Below are 20,130 nucleotides of genomic sequence, written 5' to 3'. Positions count from 1 at the left end.
TAATCAGGACATAGAGCTTGAAGTAGTGGGTCACTTTTTCTCCCTTGCCTGTGAAAATGGCTTGACAGCAATCAGTAATCTTATGGATCTTTTGTTCCTGGAGGGAGCCATCTTCCTCTTCCCATTGCAATTTTCAATGTCTTTATTGCTGTAAATGCTATAGGGACTGGGTAAGAAAGTTTAATACCCACCAACATGCCTGCAATGTAACAATCAAAGGATAGACTTAATGTTGCAAGGAACGTGTATTATAGCCATTACACAAAGCTTCCCCTCTGTTTCATGAGTGGTTAAGGAGAAGCTGGACATTCAACAGAACTTTGACAAGAGCAGCTAACTCCTGCCTTAGGTATCCTTTGAACATTTTCCTACCAGCTTGGTAGTGGAAGTAAGAGATCTACAGGGGTTCACCAGCATCGGAATCCAGCCATTTGGGTTCATATCTCTGTGGATAGTGGTCAGTATCCTGCTGCTCCCACAAAAAAATGGTAGTTTTTGGTGTGCTTGCTGGCAAATGACTCTGTGGGAATGGTGAACAAAGAACTCTCCTGCTCCTCCTGATGGTCCACTGGGCTGGAGTGGGGACCTTGGTAGTGTCAGCCTGCCTGGTCTCTCCAGCTCAAGATGAGGGGGTGGGCTTAGTTGACTTAAAAATTAAAGTCTGGCCAGGGCAGGAGTGAAGAAAGCAGGCTGCTTTCAAAACCCTGCCTCACCACTCCCTGGGTGATTTGGGCAGGAGGTGTGAAGGTCGCGTAAGGTACTTGGCAGAAGTTGGGAAGTGCATATGGGGAAAGACGCTTTGTTTCTACCAGCAATTGCCTGCCCTGGCAAATGCAGCAGCAGGTAGGGCCCTGGGGGGAGCGGAGGTAAAGGGAGGGCTGTGGCCATAACCCCTCACCAGGCTTTGTCTGCCATGCAGATTAGGTGGAGGGCTTTTCTGGCTCAGCGTTGCTAGGCTCTTCCCCCCTACTGACTTGGTGGAGAGGCTGAGGGGGGTGGGAGGGAGGGACAGCATTATATTGTTTCTTTGAGTTGTTTTTTCCCCCCTCTATGGGGAGATGGGCTTGATCCACTGGTTTTGGATTTCAGAGGCAGAAGGCAAGACATGACCAGCTGGTGTCTTGAAATGGCACAGGTGCTATGGCTGCGGGAGGGGGGAGCCAGGAATAATTACAGGTTTCTGAAGCATCAGGCTTTGCCTGAAAAGGGCTCATCGAGAAACTGCTCTTTATGGAAAATTAATGGTGAAGCTGGAAAAAACTGTCAGGCCCACTATTGTTGTCGTGGGGTAGTGATGCCTTAAAGGAACAGAACCTCCTGCTTGCCTCCCCTCCACGGGCAGCCCAGAGCCAGCGCACAGCTTTCTGATCCCATAGCAATTGAAATTTCATGTCACTGTCATCAGATTTAATGGCCTTAAGTCCTGGCCTTTCTTTTCTTTTTTTTTCCTCGTTCCATCCCTAATTTGTGATTACAGTTGCTCTTTCCCTTGGAAGCCTTTTACTTATTCGGCCCCTAAACCTGTTTCTGCCCCGCTAGGTGAAGGCTAAGTGGGCCAGAAAGACCAAATTTCGTGATGTGAGGAATTCAAAAGCATCACCTCTTTTGGTGAGGGGGGTTTCCTGAGAGACTGTGGAGCTCATTTGGAAAGCACCCTTCAAAACCTGTTAGGATTCATCTGGGAAGAGACCAGATCCCCAGCTAAAGACATTCCTCACTGTCCCAGAAATGCACTTTAACAAGAAAATGGAAAGGTTGCTTAAGGCAGGAGTGCTAACTGGTAAGTGTTCCACCTCTAGGCCTGAGTGCAGACACATCATATATACAGCGTCATGCCTCTGAAAATAGCCTACACGCTAAAGTATAGCATGTCTCTGTTGCCATTTTATTGCTTTTTGTCCAAGTTTGTCTCTACAGCTCAGGTCTATAATCAGCTATTATTTTAAAAAAGAAACAACAGGTGTCTGTCTGACAAATTCAGTTCTGAACTCTGAAAGTCATCCCAGCAAGTTTTATCTGCAACCAGCAGTGCTGTTTCCTGGGTGCATAGAAAGTAATAATCTTGAGCTACCTGATAGGTCCTAGAAAGCTGTGAGTGGGGCCTCTGTACCCAGAAGGCAGGAGCCTTTGTCTCTCCTCTGGTCATATGAATCTTTTGTTTCTCGATCAGATGCTGGACTCTCCAGGTTGGGACGTAGTTGGGCTGCCAGCTCCCATAGGCTGAAAATTTTGCCTAAAATCCCTTATTATCTCTAGAAGTGTTCTCTGAAGAGTAGTTTTTAGAGTTATCTAAAAAGTATTAGTTAGAATGTCTGTTTCTCCAAGTCCTGTGAAATTGCAGCAGAGGTGTTAAACCAGCTAGCCTTTCAGGCAGCGAGAAGTGAAAAATAGCACTAATAAACTCCATTAAAAGTACCTGAAACTACAGTAAACAGTTTTCTATAAACAGTAAAAGTTTATAATGTTGGTTATGGAGAAGACTGAGCAGTGTGATGGTGCCTGGAGGCTTTATTGGGGGTAGCTCAGGGTACCTCGTATAAGGTACATTCAAGTATGAGGCTCACCCCATCCTCGTGCTGATGATCACTGCTATGGAGATGAAGGAACATGGTTTTATGTGGCCGCCTCTTTGACTGCATCTTCACCTGCTTTTTAGTAAGGGGGGTGTGTGTGTTCATGTGCAGGTCTCATGTCTTGTACACAGGAAGCCCCATTTGACTGGATGTGCCAAAACCCTCTCAAACTGACAGTAGGTCCCTTTTTTCTGTCACATTCTGTCTCAGGCCCTTTAAACAAGCTGTGCTGTCACTGGAAGTTTTTCCCTGTCTCCTATCTTAAAATGCTACGCTTCAGAATTATGCTGTTTTAGGAAAAGATTGGGCCCCAGCCAACTATGCTGAGTTAAGTTTGGAGTGAAAGTTAATGTTTGTGAAGGAAGAGGAAGCAGTTCTTTGGAGAGGTGACTTTTTGTTTGTATGTGGCCAGATAATTAGGATAGTTTCATATGGAGGTGACTCTTGGCCAGATTATACTTAAAATTGGGAAGGGCCTGGTATCCATGGGACAATGTACAGACTCATGAAAATGCAGCGGATGCTTTCTGCTTGTTGTATCTTCATTTCTACCATAATATCTGTTACCATATGCAGATTATTTCCACTCTCTGTCTCAGAGCAGCATCAAACAAGTGCTGAATCCTCGTGTCTCCCAAAAGACAACTGTCTCGTGAGAAGGTGCTGGCATGCATGAATGCTGCCTCTGAATGGCACTGGACCATGTTGTTCTCCTGCCCTAGGTGGGAGCTACACTGTAATCTCTCTCTAACAGTGGTTTCTTTCACTTCCCCTCCTGCAGACATGCCTGGAGCTGGAGCGATACCTTCAGACTGAACCGCGGAAGATCTCTGAGACCTTTGGTGAGGATTTGGACTGCTTCCTTCATGCCTCCTCAGCCCCAGATGCAGAGGACAATATCAGACGGCTGGACCCCATCCTTTTACCAGTGGAGACGAGTACATGTGACAAAAGCGCCAACATGGACATTATCCTCTCACGGGACAAGCTGTTGTCTGAGACGTGCCTCAGCTTGCAGTCTACCAGCTCTTCCACAGAAGGCTACACAGCCGTCAACCAGGCCCAACTCAATGCAGTAACCTCATTAACGCCCCCTTCCTCTCCAGAGCTCAGCCGCCACCTTGTAAAAACCTCACAGACTCTCTCAGCGGTGGATGGCACGGTGACGTTGAAATTGGTAGCCAAGAAGACTTCACTCAGCTCTGTGAAAGTGGGTGTAGCAACAGCGACTGCAGGGACAATAAAAAGCGGGCAAAGTGACAGTGAACAAGGAGGTGCAGGGGCAGAAGCATCCCCAGAAAATAAGAAGAGGGTCCATCGCTGTCAGTTTAATGGGTGCCGGAAGGTTTATACAAAGAGCTCCCACTTAAAGGCTCACCAGAGGACTCATACAGGTACTTGTGTAGGATGCTTCTCTCATCTTGTCCTCCCGCCACCTAACCGTAACCATCTCCTTTTATTCTCATTTAGAAAAGAAAAAAAAAAAATCTTCTGAAAGTCCAAGCTTCTGTCTGTGAAACAGGGCAGTGGAAAAATATGGCAGGCCAGCAAATGTACCCATTATTCAAGAGAACAGAGGAGTTCACCATCTATCATTAACCTGTTGGGGTTTCATATGTCTTATGGGGCTTGCTGAAGAGTAATTTTAGGATAGCTAAGGGATGTAGATGTATCATTCATGTTAAAACTGTGGGCATGCCAGTTTGGGTTTTTGGCACTCACTTCCCCAAGACAACTTTGAAAAAGTTCATTTTAGTGAAGTGTTAATTGCTTCAAATAGAAAATAGTGTGGGTAGGTTTTTGTTGCCTTTTGTATGGGGGAAGGAGAAAAACATATTTCAGATCTGAGATACGCAGTTCAGGAATAATGTGTGCGTGAGAGGGCGTGTGTATAGATGCAGATGCACATACCCTTGAGATACTCATGATCTTGGACTTCTCTGGTGATAAAATACAGTGAGAACAAATGAAAGAACAGTGTGGAATTTGAATGGAAGAATTTAGGTAGAGAGGGAATAGGATGTATAGAAAGATGTCGGGCTGTTATTCTGGGTAATATTTACTAATATTGCATGTAAGCTCCACTGTGTAAGCTTCCTGAAGCACACTGAATTGACCTAAGTTTGGCTGTTCAAGATCCCCAGTCTCCTGTCATTTGTTCATAGTTCCCACTAGCTTTTCAGCTGGTATTCATTGGCAGTAATAGCTGTGCAGTTCGTGTGCATTGCTGCTTTGTTCTAAGCTTCACATGTGATGAGAGATGATAAATTCCCATTAGCACTGTCTTATCATGTGATTATTCTTGTTTCCAGAGGGATTGCTGTAATCAGTTTTCTCAATTTTACTGTAAAATGTGTGGTCTCTTACGATAACTGCACATTTAATTCATGATCTTATCATGCAAGCAGATTCCTAGAAGCAAGGTTGTTCTTGCAAGGTAGAAAATAACATGTTGGACCAGTGCAGTAAATCAAACCAATGTGTGGGTTGTTAAGAGAGCTGCATCCATCAAATACTAGGCAGCCCTGTAAAAGTTACATGGTCTGAAGTATAAATCATACTAAGATGCAAAAGGCGTTGGTTTTGATCTTTTTATATGGGCGTTCTAGTGCTTTTACAGGGGATAGCCACCTTGCCAGGGGTGACCTCACTTGTGATCCAGTGATTTCAAAGCCAGAGAAAGTAGTGCAGTCATTTTAAAATCTGCAGCAACATGGTCAGGAGGCTCCTCGTAGTGCCAGGGCTGCTGTGAGGCCTGCCTCTGCTGGGGCTTTGTGGGGGGACATCCCAGCCAAGGCCTTCCAGAAGGTGACAGGGCTCCTGTGAAAGCACAAATGCAGATTGTGAGAGCTGTTGACATGGTAGTCTTATCTGTTTAGATGTGACCCCTGCGAACCTCCTCGAGCTGGAAGTGATGGGTGTATGCAGCTCTTCCTGAAGTTAGTCAGGGATGTGACATGATCACCTAGAAAGGGTGAACTTGTAGAGTTTTTCTGGTTTTGTCACCCAGTAGGTGGGGATGTGGAAAAGGAGTCCTGAGAGAGCACTTGCAAAAACCACTACTCTTTCAATACCTCCACCCTTTGGAGTCAAAATCTTTGCAAGGTTTTGTATGCTTTTGGACCCAGCCTTAGGTCTGGTTGAATTTTGTATCTGAGGTCAAAACCTTTCCCCTCAGTAGCATCAGCATGTGAAATCTCATGTTTTGTAATTAATCCATGACAAGAAAAATTTCTTACTGGCTGTGTGATACTTCTGTTGAATAGCCTTAGACTGTACCTAGTGCCATTGACGTGTATGTGTCTGCCCATCCACAGCAGTGATCAACATGGTGAGAAAGGCAAGTCCACCTTGGCTGGCAGATGGGAAGACCTGTATCAGATGATGAGACTGCAGCTGCCCGAGTGCAGTGCCCGCACCTGCCACTCCCAGCACCTCACCTAATGGGTTGAGCTACCGCTCTGATCTTGCCAGTTAAACCATCAGTGGTTTAACTAACCTCTAAACCATTTACTCGTTCAAGGGAGTGTTCCTGTTTCCATCCACCAAGTCCTAAGCAGATAGCATGGGTTTTTAGAAAAGCGGGAAGGCAAAAGACAAGAGGGAATACAAACCTGGATGAGGAACTCTCCTGTCTTTGTAGCCATAAACCACCCTGCACCTGACCATGTCCTAGCTATGCATAGCTATGTAAAAAGCATGGTTTCATTTTGCGATGAGGTCTGGATGCAGCCTTGTTGGTAGAATACATCTTTGATGCACAACCTGGGAGCAGGTAGGCACCTGGCTCCCATTTTTCTCTGTGGAAAGCAGATTGCCTAAATACCTTTGAACATTTACATCTTGGGAGCAATCTGAGTGCTCTGAGGGGCACTCTGAGGGGTGTGATAAGCCTATGTAACTAGCTTATTTGAGTCTAAAACAGAAAGTAATTCAGACCCCTTCATCCTGCTTAAGTGCTCTGTTCCCTTAAAAACTGCTAACCATTGGATGCCTTAAATCAGAGCTGGTACAATCAAGACATTAAATCTGCTCACACTGACTTCTGCAGTGGGGGTTCCCCGCAGGGAACTCCTGCCTCCAGTAAAAGAGGGACAGAGAGGAATAGCTGTGGAAATTTGGGACTGAACTATAAATGGCAGGGCTGCCTCCTTTCCCATGCACGCCTTCAGGGCTACAGACAAGAAGCCCTTTTCTCCATCGGTGCTTTGTTTTTTTCATGCCATGAGCTGACTGTGCTGTGTGTTGCGAATGCACCCAGCAGTGCCAATGGCTAGTAGCCACTTGGCTTAGTTGTTGGCTGAGCCAGAGGGTCTGAAATGATTGCAAGATATTTTCCTTTGGCTGGTAGTTTGTTAGTATGTCACGCAAGAGCATCTGCCAGTGTGGGCTCTGTGTAAAATGGTGTGAGTGTCCTGATAAAGAGCTGTCAATGTGGGGTTCACAGGCAGGGACGCAAATGCAGGCTGGTCATCCAGATTGCACGTGCAAAGTCCACTTGCTGGATCAAAGGGATTTACTGCAGTGCATGAAAGGAAAACCATGGGCTGGGGAGCTGGGGGGTGGAAGGCAGCGGAAGGAGGTTGCATTCCTTTCGTCCGTATGTAAGGCTGACCGGACAGATGCTGGCTGGCGTTCCGCGCTGCTGCGTGATGAGCCAAGCTGGGCTGGAGGCAATACAGACTGATAGCAGCTTGCTAGATTGGAGATGATCTTCTTTTAGAGCTTTACTTTGCTGGGGAACCCAGAGGCAGTCAGACCCCGCATTGCACTTGGCGTATCCCCCACATTACCCCGCATTTCATCCGTAAGAGAATCAGGACAGCACTGTAAGGCCCATCAATGGTTGAACTGGTTATGAAACCACCTTCTGGATGACCTTTGGGAGGGAAAAATAATCATCTGTGTGGGAGAGAATTTAATCTGGAAGGGAAAGGGAAAAACATTGTCTGGATGAAAAGGGAAATGAAAATATTTGACTGAATTCAAAGTAAGCCGGGGCATCTCTAAGTGAAGGGTGTGTAAAGGAGCTAAGAGCAGTGGTGGGACTGACTGTCACAGGGCAGCAAAGAAGCCACAGAGGGGAGAAATAGTGGCTGGGCCTGTGAACAGGAGGAAAAGGTGAGCTGTAGGTTTGGAAAGACCATGCTGCCAATGTGAAGGTGAGGTATAAACATCTAAAGGAGCCACCAGGACTGGCATGGTAGTCCAATCCTAGCACATTCTCTCACAGTTATTCATGGAGCAGACATAAGTGCAAACAATGACATTTTGTCCCTTTTGAGAGGTAGAAATTTTTGTCCAGCCTTTACACATGCATGGAGATGAATTGCCAATGTAATGGAGAGTGGAGAGGGAAGGAATTTGAATGAGTGAAAACCCATGTATAGTCATCAGTACTAAATTAGAAAACAGGATATTGCTGGCGAGTGTCTGGATGCAAATAAGTCTAAGGGTGAGCTGGCCTGTGACCTGTGGAAAGATTAGTCATGGCATGTGGCTGTGTGTCCCAGATCAAAGACCTCTGGAGGAGATTTCTACCTCTTGACAAAACCTATCAGCCTACCTTGCAGTAATGTACAGGGGAAGGTATGAGATGGCATGGGTGCTTTCTGGACAGAGATAAAGCATCACATATAAACTGACCAGGAAATCCTTAGGATTGGGATAGCGATAAAAAATGTCCCTTAGGGACTGGAGTTTGCATTTTATGAGTATCAGAAGGTTTTTTCTTTGTCCATCCAAAACCAGGATCTGATACAACCTAAGCTCAAGTCAGAGAAACAGCAGTTTGGCACCTTGCACCTATATTTAGGTTTCTAATGCCTAAACAGGCGAGAAATACCCATGTAAATAGATATTACGAGTCTACATGCGATCTTAAGATAGCACTTATTTAAGTGGAGTTTGTTTCACATTGTTAGGACATCTTATTTTAAATTATATAGTTCTTTGATCCAAAGTGCTGGGTGAGAGTAACTAAAACAAACAAATCCACCCTGCAGGAAAACAAATTACTACATTTGCAAGAAAAAGAGGAGAGACACAAGAGCATTAGAAAGAGCATTAATGAACAGGAAGGTTTTTGAGATGGGATTTAAAACATCAGAGAAGAGCTTTCCTGAAGTGTTGGAGATAGAAGAGGAAATATCCAGAATTTGGAAATTATTGGAAAAGACCAAATTGAGGACAGCAGGCTGGATGATAGATAAAGAAGATTAATACAAAGTAAAGGAAAAATAGAGGAAATAAGACTATCTGTATCAGTGATACCACTTGAATGGGAAGCTGCATTGCTGTGCTGTGTTAGTGTGGTACAGAAAGCCAGTGAAGAGAAAGAAAAAGCAAATAGCCAAGCACCACATCAGTTCTGCAGGATGCAAGATTTTGAATGATGGCTTAGGGAAAAGCATTTGGGAGAACAGTATAGGTAGCATAGAAGAAATGAAAGCCAAAGCCCAAGATTTTTTGTTGTACAGAGGCCCACAACTCCCTAGCAAGTCCCCAGCTCTGTGCACAGGGCTGCAACCCAGCAAGGGGACACGGAGGGACGTGGAGGATGCTGAAGCTCCAATGGCAGCAGCTGTGACAACAGTTGAATTTGCCGCTGGAAATGAGAGCAAGGGCATTGAGGGAGAAGGGGTGTGTGAGGAAGATCTTCATTCAGAGCTGGATTTGTTTTTGGGTACAATTGCCAAATTGGAAAGATGTGTTTTGTTGTGAGGTTGTTTTTTTTGGAAGTTTTTTGGGTAAAAACTCAACAAGACTTTATCAAAACTGGTTAAAATAAGCCCAACCTCGTCATGAGCTCTTTAAAACTTTAGGGTTTTTAAGCCTTTTAGCCATTTAGCAAGTTTGGAGGGGGCTGTTGTGATTTGACTGTGAAGGGCCAGAGCCTCACTTCATTGTTACAGTGAGAGCTTAGGTTGAGGAAACGAGCTTTGTGAACTTCCCAGGCAGGAGGAGGATGGGCCCTGCCAAAAGCAGCCCTTGCCACGTAAAATACCGGTGGTGGTCATCCATTGCTCAGCCAATACCTGAGTTCTCAGTCCTGTGTTTCTACTCCATCATTTGCCAAATCAATAGCACAGGACAGTCTTACTGTTTGGATTTAAAAATGTAAACAGGTATTGTTTGTTTGTGTGCCATGTGAGATGATTTTTGGCACAAGGGAGACCTAGAAAGTGATGTTTGCTGTCTGTTCAGCAGCTGCAGGAGAGAAAGTGCAGGCGCCTCCAAGTGTTATGGCAGGCTGCCTTGGTAAGGTATGGAGGAACCATCTCTAGTTAGCCATCTAGTGTTTTCTTTATACCCATCCACCCCTGAGCCCCTGTGAGGTACCCAGCAAGGGGGCGAATGACAGGGATCACAGAAAAAGACTCATAGAAAAAACCTTCAACTTGTCTTCTGCCAATTTCCTTTTGTGTTGCTGCTGTCCCACACTGGATAAAAACGGCAGGTTAATGACGAGAAGCTATGATTTTCTTGTCCATTTGTCCAAAATCTGAAGTACTGAGGTCACACCAGAACCTGAATCAGAGATATGTGCTCAGAGATGCTGTTTTAAGCTAAGGTGGGCTTGCTGGACAAGAAGGGCCTGAGCATGCTGGGAAAGCTGAAGTGCTGTGGTCACGAAAAGCCAAATGTGTTACTTCTCATCCCAAAAGCAGGTGTTGGGTTAGGCTCTTCTTAAGCCTAGTGTGGGCATCTGAGTCTGGGTCATATCTGGGCAAGCAGCCAGGAGCCTGGACAGACCTCTCCTAATCCAGAGACTGCCTTTTGCACCCCATGCAGACACGGTCCTGCATACCTACGTACCAGCAGCAGCAACTTGCAAGCAGGAGTGGATGAACTGCAAGGCTTCATGCAGGCTGACCTAAATACAGAGGACCTAAATACAGCATCCACGCTTCTGCCAAGGGTGGTGGGGTCCCAAATAAAACAATGGGCACCATGGTGTAGGTGGTGCACATCGTGTAGCACAGACCAACTGCAGGCAGGGAGACCAGCCAGGCCTGCATTATCACTAGGAATAATGGCTGAAAAAAAGTACTTAAAGATAGCTAAAGGGCAAGCTTATGATCCAGAGAATGCAGGGTGGATTTCATTAATAAAATTGCCTCTTTCTGTTTTGCTGGAGTTTAGGAGAACATGTATTTGTGTCTTCAGAAAACAACTGACTAACACCACTCTCAAAAGCCAGTTGGTTACCACATTTCAAGCAGGGAATGGTAATGTGCTGCAGTAGATTGAAATGAATAAGAGTCAAGAATGTCAAGTGAGGGCAGTTTAAAGACCTAGTGCAGCCATTTTGGAAAGGGGAGGACAAAATACTGCATGGGACCTGCTTTATCCACACGTCTCTGAGAGTGTCCAAAACCTTGTAGTCACTGCAGAACCAAAATCTTTCCGTAGGTCAGCTTTATACATGATAAGAAGGCTTACTAAGAATTAAAAGCTTTTAAAATGTTGCAGGCCAGTTCACAATCCCAGCAGTCCCCATTTGTAGATAGGCACCCAAATGTAGTTGTGTTGGGCAGATTTGCTCCTGAAGGTGTCTGGCCTTCAAAACCTGGGACTGAAAGCTGGGACCACAAAAACAATGCTGAAAAAACATTTGCAGGCGTGCTAGCTAAGCTAACAATGACAAGCATGTGTTTCAAGATAAAAGCTGATCCCCAGCTGAGTTCTGAAAGAAAGGTGTCCTCACTGTATGGCAGTGCACATTCAGAGGCTTAGTGGGGATTTATTCCTTCTTCCTCTACGTCTGGACTCTTATCACTGGCAGAGAGAACTTAATAGATTGGTTGGACAATTTTGCAGTGTCATTCTGGCTTTTTGTGATGACCATAAACAATCATTACCACACTAGAAGCTTGTATTAGTTCTTGGAAATGAATGTTATAAAAATACAAGCATACACGTCTGCATGTAATTTTGTCAATATGTAACTGCATAGAACTCTATTATGGTTAATTTTGCATAAACTTCCACTTGGACATTTTCTTGTTGGTTACCTGTAACTTTGCAAAGCTTTTCCTTCTTCGGAGTGAAATTTTCCACATTTGGTCTTTTTCCAGTGTGGTTACTGTTTGTTATTTTTAAGTTGGAGGAAAAATATTTGGGTTTTAGGAGAATGTGGCATGTGTGTATTGGGGAGGGGCAGGGAGAAAAGAGCTTCCTGAGTGTAACAAGTTTAGCTAAAAACTTGGCCTATGTAATGGAAAATAGTCTTTGAGTAGAAGGCTTCTAAATGTGAATATCTGGGTAAAAATTAACTTGAATGGACTAAGCTATGATCTGTTGTAAACTGATTTCCATATGTATGTGGTACATGAAATATAATTTTATCATTAATTCTTTGCAAAACCCATAGAATCACAAAGGTGATTCTTTTCCTGGACTTTGTTTGGCTTTGAATGTGTGTTAGGAAATGTGTTTCATACAGAAAACCACTTTATTTCTAAAATTTTTTTCCCTGAAGATGCAGCATCACCCAGCAATGGAATTTTATAGTTACACTCATCTGGCAGCATGCATGGCCTGGGTGATTTCCAGCTGGGTGCTTGTACCTCCCTTAGAGCTAAGGACAGGTAATCATCTGTGCCTTTTCCAAAATCCAGATAAGGAAACTTCCTAATGGGTAAAATGAATTATCTTTACTTGCTGCCTTGTGCTCGTGAGACCAGGCTGCTTGGTTCACCAAGGTTTGCCCCGCAGTGTTGCCAAGAACTTCTTACCAAGCCCTGCTCAGCGTGAAGCAGAGAGGAGCTCCCACACTGCCCAGGACAGCCTGCCACCTCCAGCCCCAGGAGAGGGAAAAAGCACTAGGGGGGTGGGATGTTGCTCAGAAACATCACGTGCCTGCCACCGTGTAGGTAGCCCTGCCCTGACACCAGGGCAGCCTTCACTGTGAGAACTTGCCAGTACATTTTTTAAGCCCAAGCGCGCAGTTTCCATTCCGCCTCCACTCCCAAATCAAATCCGATCTCTGAATGAATGAAAGTATCCTGAGTCTTGTTCTGTTTTTCTTTTTGTTGTTGACAAAACTGGGAAGCAGAAAGGAATGTATTTTGTTTTCCCCTTGTGTTTTATTCCTGTGCTGTCTCTGCCAGTAGGCATCATTTTTTTGGTCATCTTTCTCCAATTTTTCAGTGGAAAAACAGAGAAAATTGAGTGACAGTTAAATGGTGAAAAACATCAGCACTGTAATAGTTTGAATAAGCAAAAAAAGCACATTAATTAGCAAAAATATGAGGCAAAACCATTTAAAATGTTAGCATTAGGAAAAGGGGGTGTCTGTTTCTCATAATTTTTTTTCATTGGTTCTAGCCACTGGTACAGGTTTCTTATACTTTGTCCAGAATATTTGCCTTCTGATTTTGCCTGGAATTTCTGAGAAACTGTTGTCCTAAAACATGGGTGTCCAAAGAGCACTTCTTTGATACGCTGCTCTAGATTATGTGACTATACACCATGTCTTGTAAAGGGCTGTCTTCATTGTTCAGTCTCTAGGATAACTTACAAAAAACAAAGGGAAAAAAATATACTTCAGGGTCCTGGAAAAATCTGACCCAGTGAACTGCTGAATTTTACTCTTTTTCATCTGTTCCTTCTGCTGCTGCTAGCTTGCCTTGCACCTTTGAGCTCACAGAGCTCCACTGAATCTGAAACTAAAAGCCCTTATTAGAGGAGATTTTTTTTAAAGTTCTTGCAGCTCCTCTGGGGACCAAAGTAATGGCAGCTTGAAGCAGTGGAGAATGTGTAATTAGGGCAAACAGCGATGCCTCGCATGATGGGGAGAAACAGGAGGAGAGGAGGGGAAGCGCGCAACAGCCGGGCGTGCACAGGCTGTTACTAGGAGACCCCAACACAAAATGCATGAGATGCAGGGTGCTAATGGGCCAGCCCGCCTGGGTACCAGCCTGACCTGCTGCACAGCTGCTTCTGCCCTCCTGTTGCCAAGCAACTCCATCCTTATGTTTTTCTTTTCTAATTTTTTTTTTTTAAATCCCCCCACCCCCCTTATTCTGGAGGCTTAATTGGGTAGTTTTGCTGCTGGTGTTGCTGCCGGGTGCCCGCCTGGGCCTGCCGCTCTGCTGCTGTCCCCAGGGCCCGGGGTTGCGGGAGGATGTGGTGGCAATTAATGGGGCAGAAGCACGGGTTGTGCGCCTGGGCTGGCGCCGGTGTCTGTCCCCCGGCCCTGCTCCGCGCCAGCCAGGAGCATCCTTCAGAGAGGAGCTATGGAGAAGGGGTTTGAAAGGGGAGCAGTGTTTCAAAGGCTTTATCACTCTTGACGAGAGTGTTGCATAGACCTGAGGAGATAAAGCACGGTGTTCCTCCCCACCCTCAGTGTTTGACGTGTATGGCAATGAGCATTCATTAAATGCGTCTCTTAAGTAGAGTAGAACATGAAGAAAGTACATTTCTTTGAATATTGCTACATGCTTTGCTTTTTTCTGCTTTTCAGCTAGGCAAGTGGGCATTGTGGATGTGTGTTAGGTGCTTGTGTGTGTTTAAGACATAATGCTGCAAAAATTAATTTTTTCATGTCCTGAATGGCTACATGCCGAAGACCGCTTCTGGCTTGATGGAAGAGCTTTGGCAATGCCCTTAGGGACTAATCTGGAGCTTGGAAGTTTGTAGAAAGACTGACTGGACATTGAGTCTGGTTCTTAACCTCTTTTCCCTCATTTGTAATATAGACGTGATCAAAGCCATCTCTCTATAAGGGCACTGCTGAACTTTTTGGATGAAAGGACCTGTACATTGTTTGTGGAGGGGAACTGCTTTTACACTTGATCATCCCTGCCCATCTAAAAATAGGTACAACCTTCTCACATTGTGTATTTCACAATCCTGTCACATTCCTTTTCTGCCCCATACTGTCTCCTGCCAGCTTTTCTCTTGTGCTTTGTCACCCTTTCAAAGGCTTTTCCAACTTTCCAGCAGGTGGCAAAACTGTGAATAAAATGCCTTTTTTTTTCTTCTTTTTTCTCTTTTTGGGTAGAAAGCGTTGGTGAGCACTGACCACTGCCCCCCCCTTGCATTCCTTTGTAATAATAAAAATAATAATTAGGCTTTCTATTCTCCAACAAAAATCAAGTAGGAGTATATTGAGGAATGAAAGGCTCAGAAAAGTATCTGAAATTGATTTTTGTAATTAGTTTACTGCTTGATGGGTTGCATGCACATTCGCTTAGATGTTAGCATTGATCTCCAGAGGATGTGTGTATTAAATGGCCTGCTCTTCCTTTTTGCTAAAGAAATGAACTTATTAATCTTAAAAAGAGGGTGATGTTGTGTGCTGAACTGCAGCTGCTCACTAGCTTTTCTGTAACCTCACCAGCAGAACAGCTGCCTGAGCTATGTGATGGTAAGTTGCTGAATCTAGTGTGAAAGTGGGGATATTTAACAAGTAGCTGGTCTTGGGCTACTCCTGTGTCTAGTATTTGACAAAGTGTTCATATGTAATGAGGGAGGACAGGCATGGGTGTTAAGGAGACTTGTCTGGTTAGATTTCGTTTTTTCAGGAGACCTTAAAACAATGTCCTTCTGCAACATGCTTCTCTATTAAATATCACATAGCTCTTTCCATAGGAAGAGAGGAGTGACCAGTAACATTTTCTGTTGTGCCACATGCTGTGCGCTGATGTTCAGCTAATTAGAAGAATTATGGCTTGGCTTCATTCGTATGCCATGTATGTAGCTTGCAAAGCTCTCTGGGACCCTTGGAGATCAAGAGTGCTACATAAATATAAAATATTGTTAAGGTGATGTTCCACGTTAGGCATCTCATTGTGCTGTGGCAGACTTTTGTAATAAACTGTAAAGCAAATACGAATGGCTGCCGGTGTTTCTCTGTAAGGTGATTTAGGGGTCTGCTTCTCACCGAAAACCACACCAGCTTCTGGCATTCCTGAGCTACTTGTGTCTGCACCAATGGCTTCCCCATGGGCACCGGCCTCTGAAGGATGGCTTGGGTGGTCCCGCAGTGACACCGCTTCTTGCTGCAACAGCGTGGTCCCAGTCACCATCCTGGGAATAGCATGTCCCAAAAGGATTTCTCAGATAGGGTGGCAAGGAAAATTATTAAAATACTCTCTTAAAAAGCCAGTGACACTACTTGATTCTTCACACATTTCTTTGCAAGGCTCAGGCCCCCAGAGCTTCCTTACAGGAGAAATCCAGGCAAGAAATCTTGCATTTAATTCCTTTTTCAGTTGTAATTTGCAGTTTGTCTGGTTCTCCAGGAACACCACATTTGGAGCAGCGTAGCTAAAGCTGTCTTTCAATACATATTTTTAGACATTGAGGCTTTTAGAACTAGTTTCATTTTGAATAGTTTTGAATCACAGATTTTAAAAAGGAAGGAAATGTTTTGTGTTTCTTTCATAAAACTTTTTTTTTTTTTTTAAATCCTGAAACAGTATGTAAATAATTCACGGTGGATTAGAACACATGGTGATTTTTAAGGAGATGTTTCTGTTGTTTTCTTAACAAGGCTTTTGCATGCTAGTTTTGTGTAGTTACGCAGCACAATACTAAGGAGCTCTTAAAACATAGTACAACAAATGCCTTATTTGAATGTACTTCAAAATGTGCATACAGACAGGATTTGGATTTTTCTCCCTCAGTTTCTTTAAGCATTTTTGGCTAAATTGGTTCTACTGGCAAAAGGACTCCCATGACTGTACCATGTTTTAGCATGGAGAGATACCAGCAAGGATTTTGACTGTAATTCTCCTCTGAAGTTCATTGCAGAACTGGGGACTTAAACTACTTGATTGTTTTACTAAGTGCACTGTAATCAACATATGTTTGTGGTATGGTATTTAAGGTGGGGTGCAGGGGAGGCATAAGGAAATAGATATGGATAGGTGATCATAGTATCTTTGTTGACTTTTAATTCTGTAAAGGTACAGGGTGAAACTCAAGCCTGAATGGGCATTTTTCCAATTACTTTGATGGAGCCAGGATTTCAACCAACAGCATTGCAAACTCTGTGATTTTTTCATGCACATCCCTAAATCTGGAGGGTTTTCTTCTTAAAGTCTCCACTCTTGAAATCCAGGGAATAGAGAGCGAACTCTTCTCTCTGTATATTGTAAAAAAATGTTTCTAGCCTGCAGGGCTCCAAAGAGAAGTTTAAAATCATGGCCCTAGGTTATCTACAAAGCAGAAGGCAAATGATCTCTAAATATTACTATTTTCTTTTTTAAAATCTCATTATTTCTATGGGAGACTAGACTCATGACTTTTTAACCCTTGTGGTTGACAATAAGTAATGCAAATATAAGGTGTATAATATGCCCAGTGTCCATTGTGTGCTGTAGTTTTGTGATCATGACAGTGTCCTCAGGTGATCTCAGTTCTGCTGTACCTCTGTGTCCTGAAACCTAATGTTTCTACTAATCACCCTCTGTTGAAACAGCCACTGTGTGATGGCTGTAGCAAATGCTGCCTTACTCCTTGTACAAAAGAAATATCCCCGGGGACCTAGAGGGTGCATGTGGGATGTAGGTGGAAAGGACGTGGGGCCTCTGGATTTTGAGAAGAGCCACCGTCCCCATTGCTGTGTTTTGTGAGGAAATATTTATTGTGAAGGCTTGTATAGGGTTTACAATCCAAGTATGTGTTGGAAGGAAAACTTGATGTTCTCTGTTTTGTGCCTGGAGAGCAAAGATACAGCTGCCTGCAGCTGAGCTGCTTGCCTAGCCCCCTGTACCATCAAAGGAGAGAAATTCACCTCCAATTCCAGTCTGACTGGGGTCTGATGTGCCTTTGCATCTCCATTAACTTGAAAAAGAGGCTTAAGTGGCTATTTCAGATGATGGCTTTCAATATCTGAAGTTGCATGAGATGAAACTCACCAAGACTGCCCAAGGCTGGAAAATAGAGGGAGAAGTCTCAAGGACCAGTGCAGTGTCTCTCAATCGCAGAACCAGCCCAGCTCTATCAAGTTTTGCTGGGAACCCAGTGTGTGTTTACAACAGTAGTGTTGCTAGAATTCTGTGCTTGGCTCTTTCATATTTTCATATGATAAATTTTTGGCTTTCAAGAGAAAGCTACACCAATCATTTGTTTATTTTTATAACTAGATGCCTAATATTTAGAGTCTTGCATTTGTCTTAGACACCAAAGGAATAGTGACCCGATTTCAGGGCTGCCACGTCTGATGGATTTTTGTTATGACTCATAAATTCTAGCTTCACTATTGCACGTTTCCCATAAATTTGCAAAGGTCGTCCTCCAGTTGCCAAATTGGACCAGACTGGATGAAATAGGGAAGATGGAGGACCAGGCTGTATTGAAGTGTGCTTTGGAGGTACTTTTAGAAGTACGAGGTACCATAAACAGAAGTGGAACGAGGAGCATCCCAGTCTCAGGGCATGAAAATATGGTCCAGGAAGATAAAAAGATTAAAATTGGCTATGACCACAGGGTAGAGTTACAATGAAGAGAGGCTGCTTCACAGAAGCATGCAGTCACGATGGACTGAAACCCTAAAGCATACCTGAAGGGCTAATAGTGTTTCTGTACCACTAGCTTTTCTGATGATAAGGTCCTTCTCGATCAGTAGGTTTCAGCACAGCAATCTCTGCGCTTGCAGGCATGAGCAGGATGCTTCTCAGGGATCTTCAGCAGGCAGCTAAGGATGTGTCTAAGTGAGTGTTTTCTGGTGATCAAGTGTCCGCTTTTGAAGTGAGTCTTCTGGTTGCCCCCATTCACTGTGCTTTGGTTCAGCCTGGCCAGAGCACAGACATGGTTTTGGATGGCCTGTCCTGGGAGGTGCTCTGCAAGTGCACAGCTGGCATGCTTCACCTACAGACGGGTTCAGGCCACAGGACCAGGCTGTGGCTAGCCAGAAATAACAACCTTCAAATGCACGTAGTGTGGTTGCTGGGTCCTGCGAACCCACTGTTTCACTCAACAGCTCGCCTTTACTGTGCTGCACTGCTCTCTGATATACATGCTGTCCAAGGAAACTGGAGTGTGGTCAGTAAGCTTGAAATCACTAGGTAGCAGTCTCCACCTCCCAGGGAAAAAATTAGAAAAAGCTGAAAGCCACTATTCTGGGTCAGTTCTAAAAGATTTTCTATAAGCAAATGGTATATTGTTTTAACAACTCGTGCTCATCTCAGAAAATTGTGTAATTTGCTGCTTGAATGTGTGTCTGCATTTCTGGCTGCCTGCCCTTCCCAGGTGTGCTTGTGGATGTATGAAAGCTGAACCAGCCTCACGGTGTGGAGCGCGTTCTGAACTGAAACAGCTGCATATCTGGGTATTGGCTTCTTTTTGGATGTGCATTGGCTGCTCCATTGAGTGCATTTGTATAAATGTGGATTTATGGATTTGTTTAAGCACTGCACCGATCTTTGTGTTGTGTAAAGGTGACTTAAGGAGTAGAGCCTCCTTCCTGGGAGAGGCTCATAGGCAGGAGTTTTAAGCGCGGTTATTAATTTTGAGGAATTAGAGCCTGAAAAAGTCAGTGTGGCACAGCTCCGTGATGTTCCTATTTTTAATTGGATTTTGAAGCTCATAATTAATTTGTTAAAAAGGAGGAGATCCTGGCCCTGTAGAAGTGAGTGGGAGTTTTGCCATTGCCCTCAGCAGAGGAGGATTTCACCATCTATCCTTTTATTTTCACTAATGCTCTGCAACAATAGAAGAGCACCCTAGCACGTGGAAAGGATCCTTCCCATTTCTTCTCTCTGCCATTGCCAGTAGTGAGGTAGGAGGACCCTCCCCCCTTCTCCATTCCCGTGCTTCCTACATACGTACACCTTGGCAAGATACACTTTCATATCATCTTTGGGTAAGGTGAAAGCAGCCATTAAAGAAGCAGTTTGTTCTTAGTGCAGGGCTATGGAGTGCTCTCTCCTCCTGGCCTCTCATATTTTTGAGTAGCTGCAGGAGGGCAGGAAATCTAACCTCTTTGAGGTCTCTGGGTCAAGGAGCCATCCGACATGGCTTTAAAGGTCACCATGCTCCTTTGCATTTATCTTGTTCTACGTGGAACACTTATGCCAGCCTGCTGTCTGGAGCACAAAGAGGTACTGTCTGACATTTTGTGGAACGGGGCTTGGGTTACAGAGGAATAACATCTGAAAACAAAACTTAGCTCAGGGCTGTGCAAGGCCAGACCAGGAACACTTGCGAGAGGAGTCCCTGCAGCAAGTAACAGAGATATGTGGCATCCCATGGGTTTACCAGTAATCATACTTGGCATTTCTGTCTCTCGTAACCTATGTATAGCACTGTGCATTTTCAAAGTTCTTGACAAATGTTAACAAGCCAAACTCGGCTTCTGTCCTAATAGCCCTTGTTTCACAGAAGGCCCAGGATGTTTTTCCTTCACCCTTCTGCTCCGTAGGCAATTGTATCTTCAGACTGGCTGTACCTGCCAGATTTGGCTGAGCAGTTGTCTTCTGTGTTTGCTTTGCAGCGTGCGTAGCAAACATATGCTGCAACGCGGTTTGTCTGCCTTGCTGTCTCCACTCTAAGGTAGGCACTAGAGAGCGTCAGAGAACTGAGGACGCTGAATTATCATCGA

The 20,130-nt window shown here is 44.4% G+C and overlaps 1 protein-coding gene across 4 annotated transcripts in view; it reads left to right on the top strand.

The window, feature by feature from the left end:
* KLF7 (KLF transcription factor 7) overlaps positions 1–20,130 on the top strand; it is a 64,814-nt gene that overhangs the window by 27,399 nt on the left and 17,285 nt on the right. For all 4 annotated transcript variants that reach the window (XR_012660675.1, XR_012660676.1, XM_075093740.1 and 1 more), the window contains one exon: positions 3,355–3,967. Coding sequence is in view for 2 of the 4 variants with exons in the window: in XM_075093740.1 (XP_074949841.1) it covers positions 3,355–3,967 (613 nt within the window). In the remaining 2 variants the exon portion in view is untranslated. The remainder of the gene's footprint in view (positions 1–3,354; positions 3,968–20,130) is intronic.

This window comes from Phalacrocorax aristotelis, chromosome 5, assembly GCF_949628215.1.
Source record: "Phalacrocorax aristotelis chromosome 5, bGulAri2.1, whole genome shotgun sequence".
NCBI classification, from domain to species: domain Eukaryota; kingdom Metazoa; phylum Chordata; class Aves; order Suliformes; family Phalacrocoracidae; genus Phalacrocorax; species Phalacrocorax aristotelis.
Note: the sequence above shows the minus strand (reverse complement) of the source record. Positions and strands in the feature narration are given on the sequence as shown.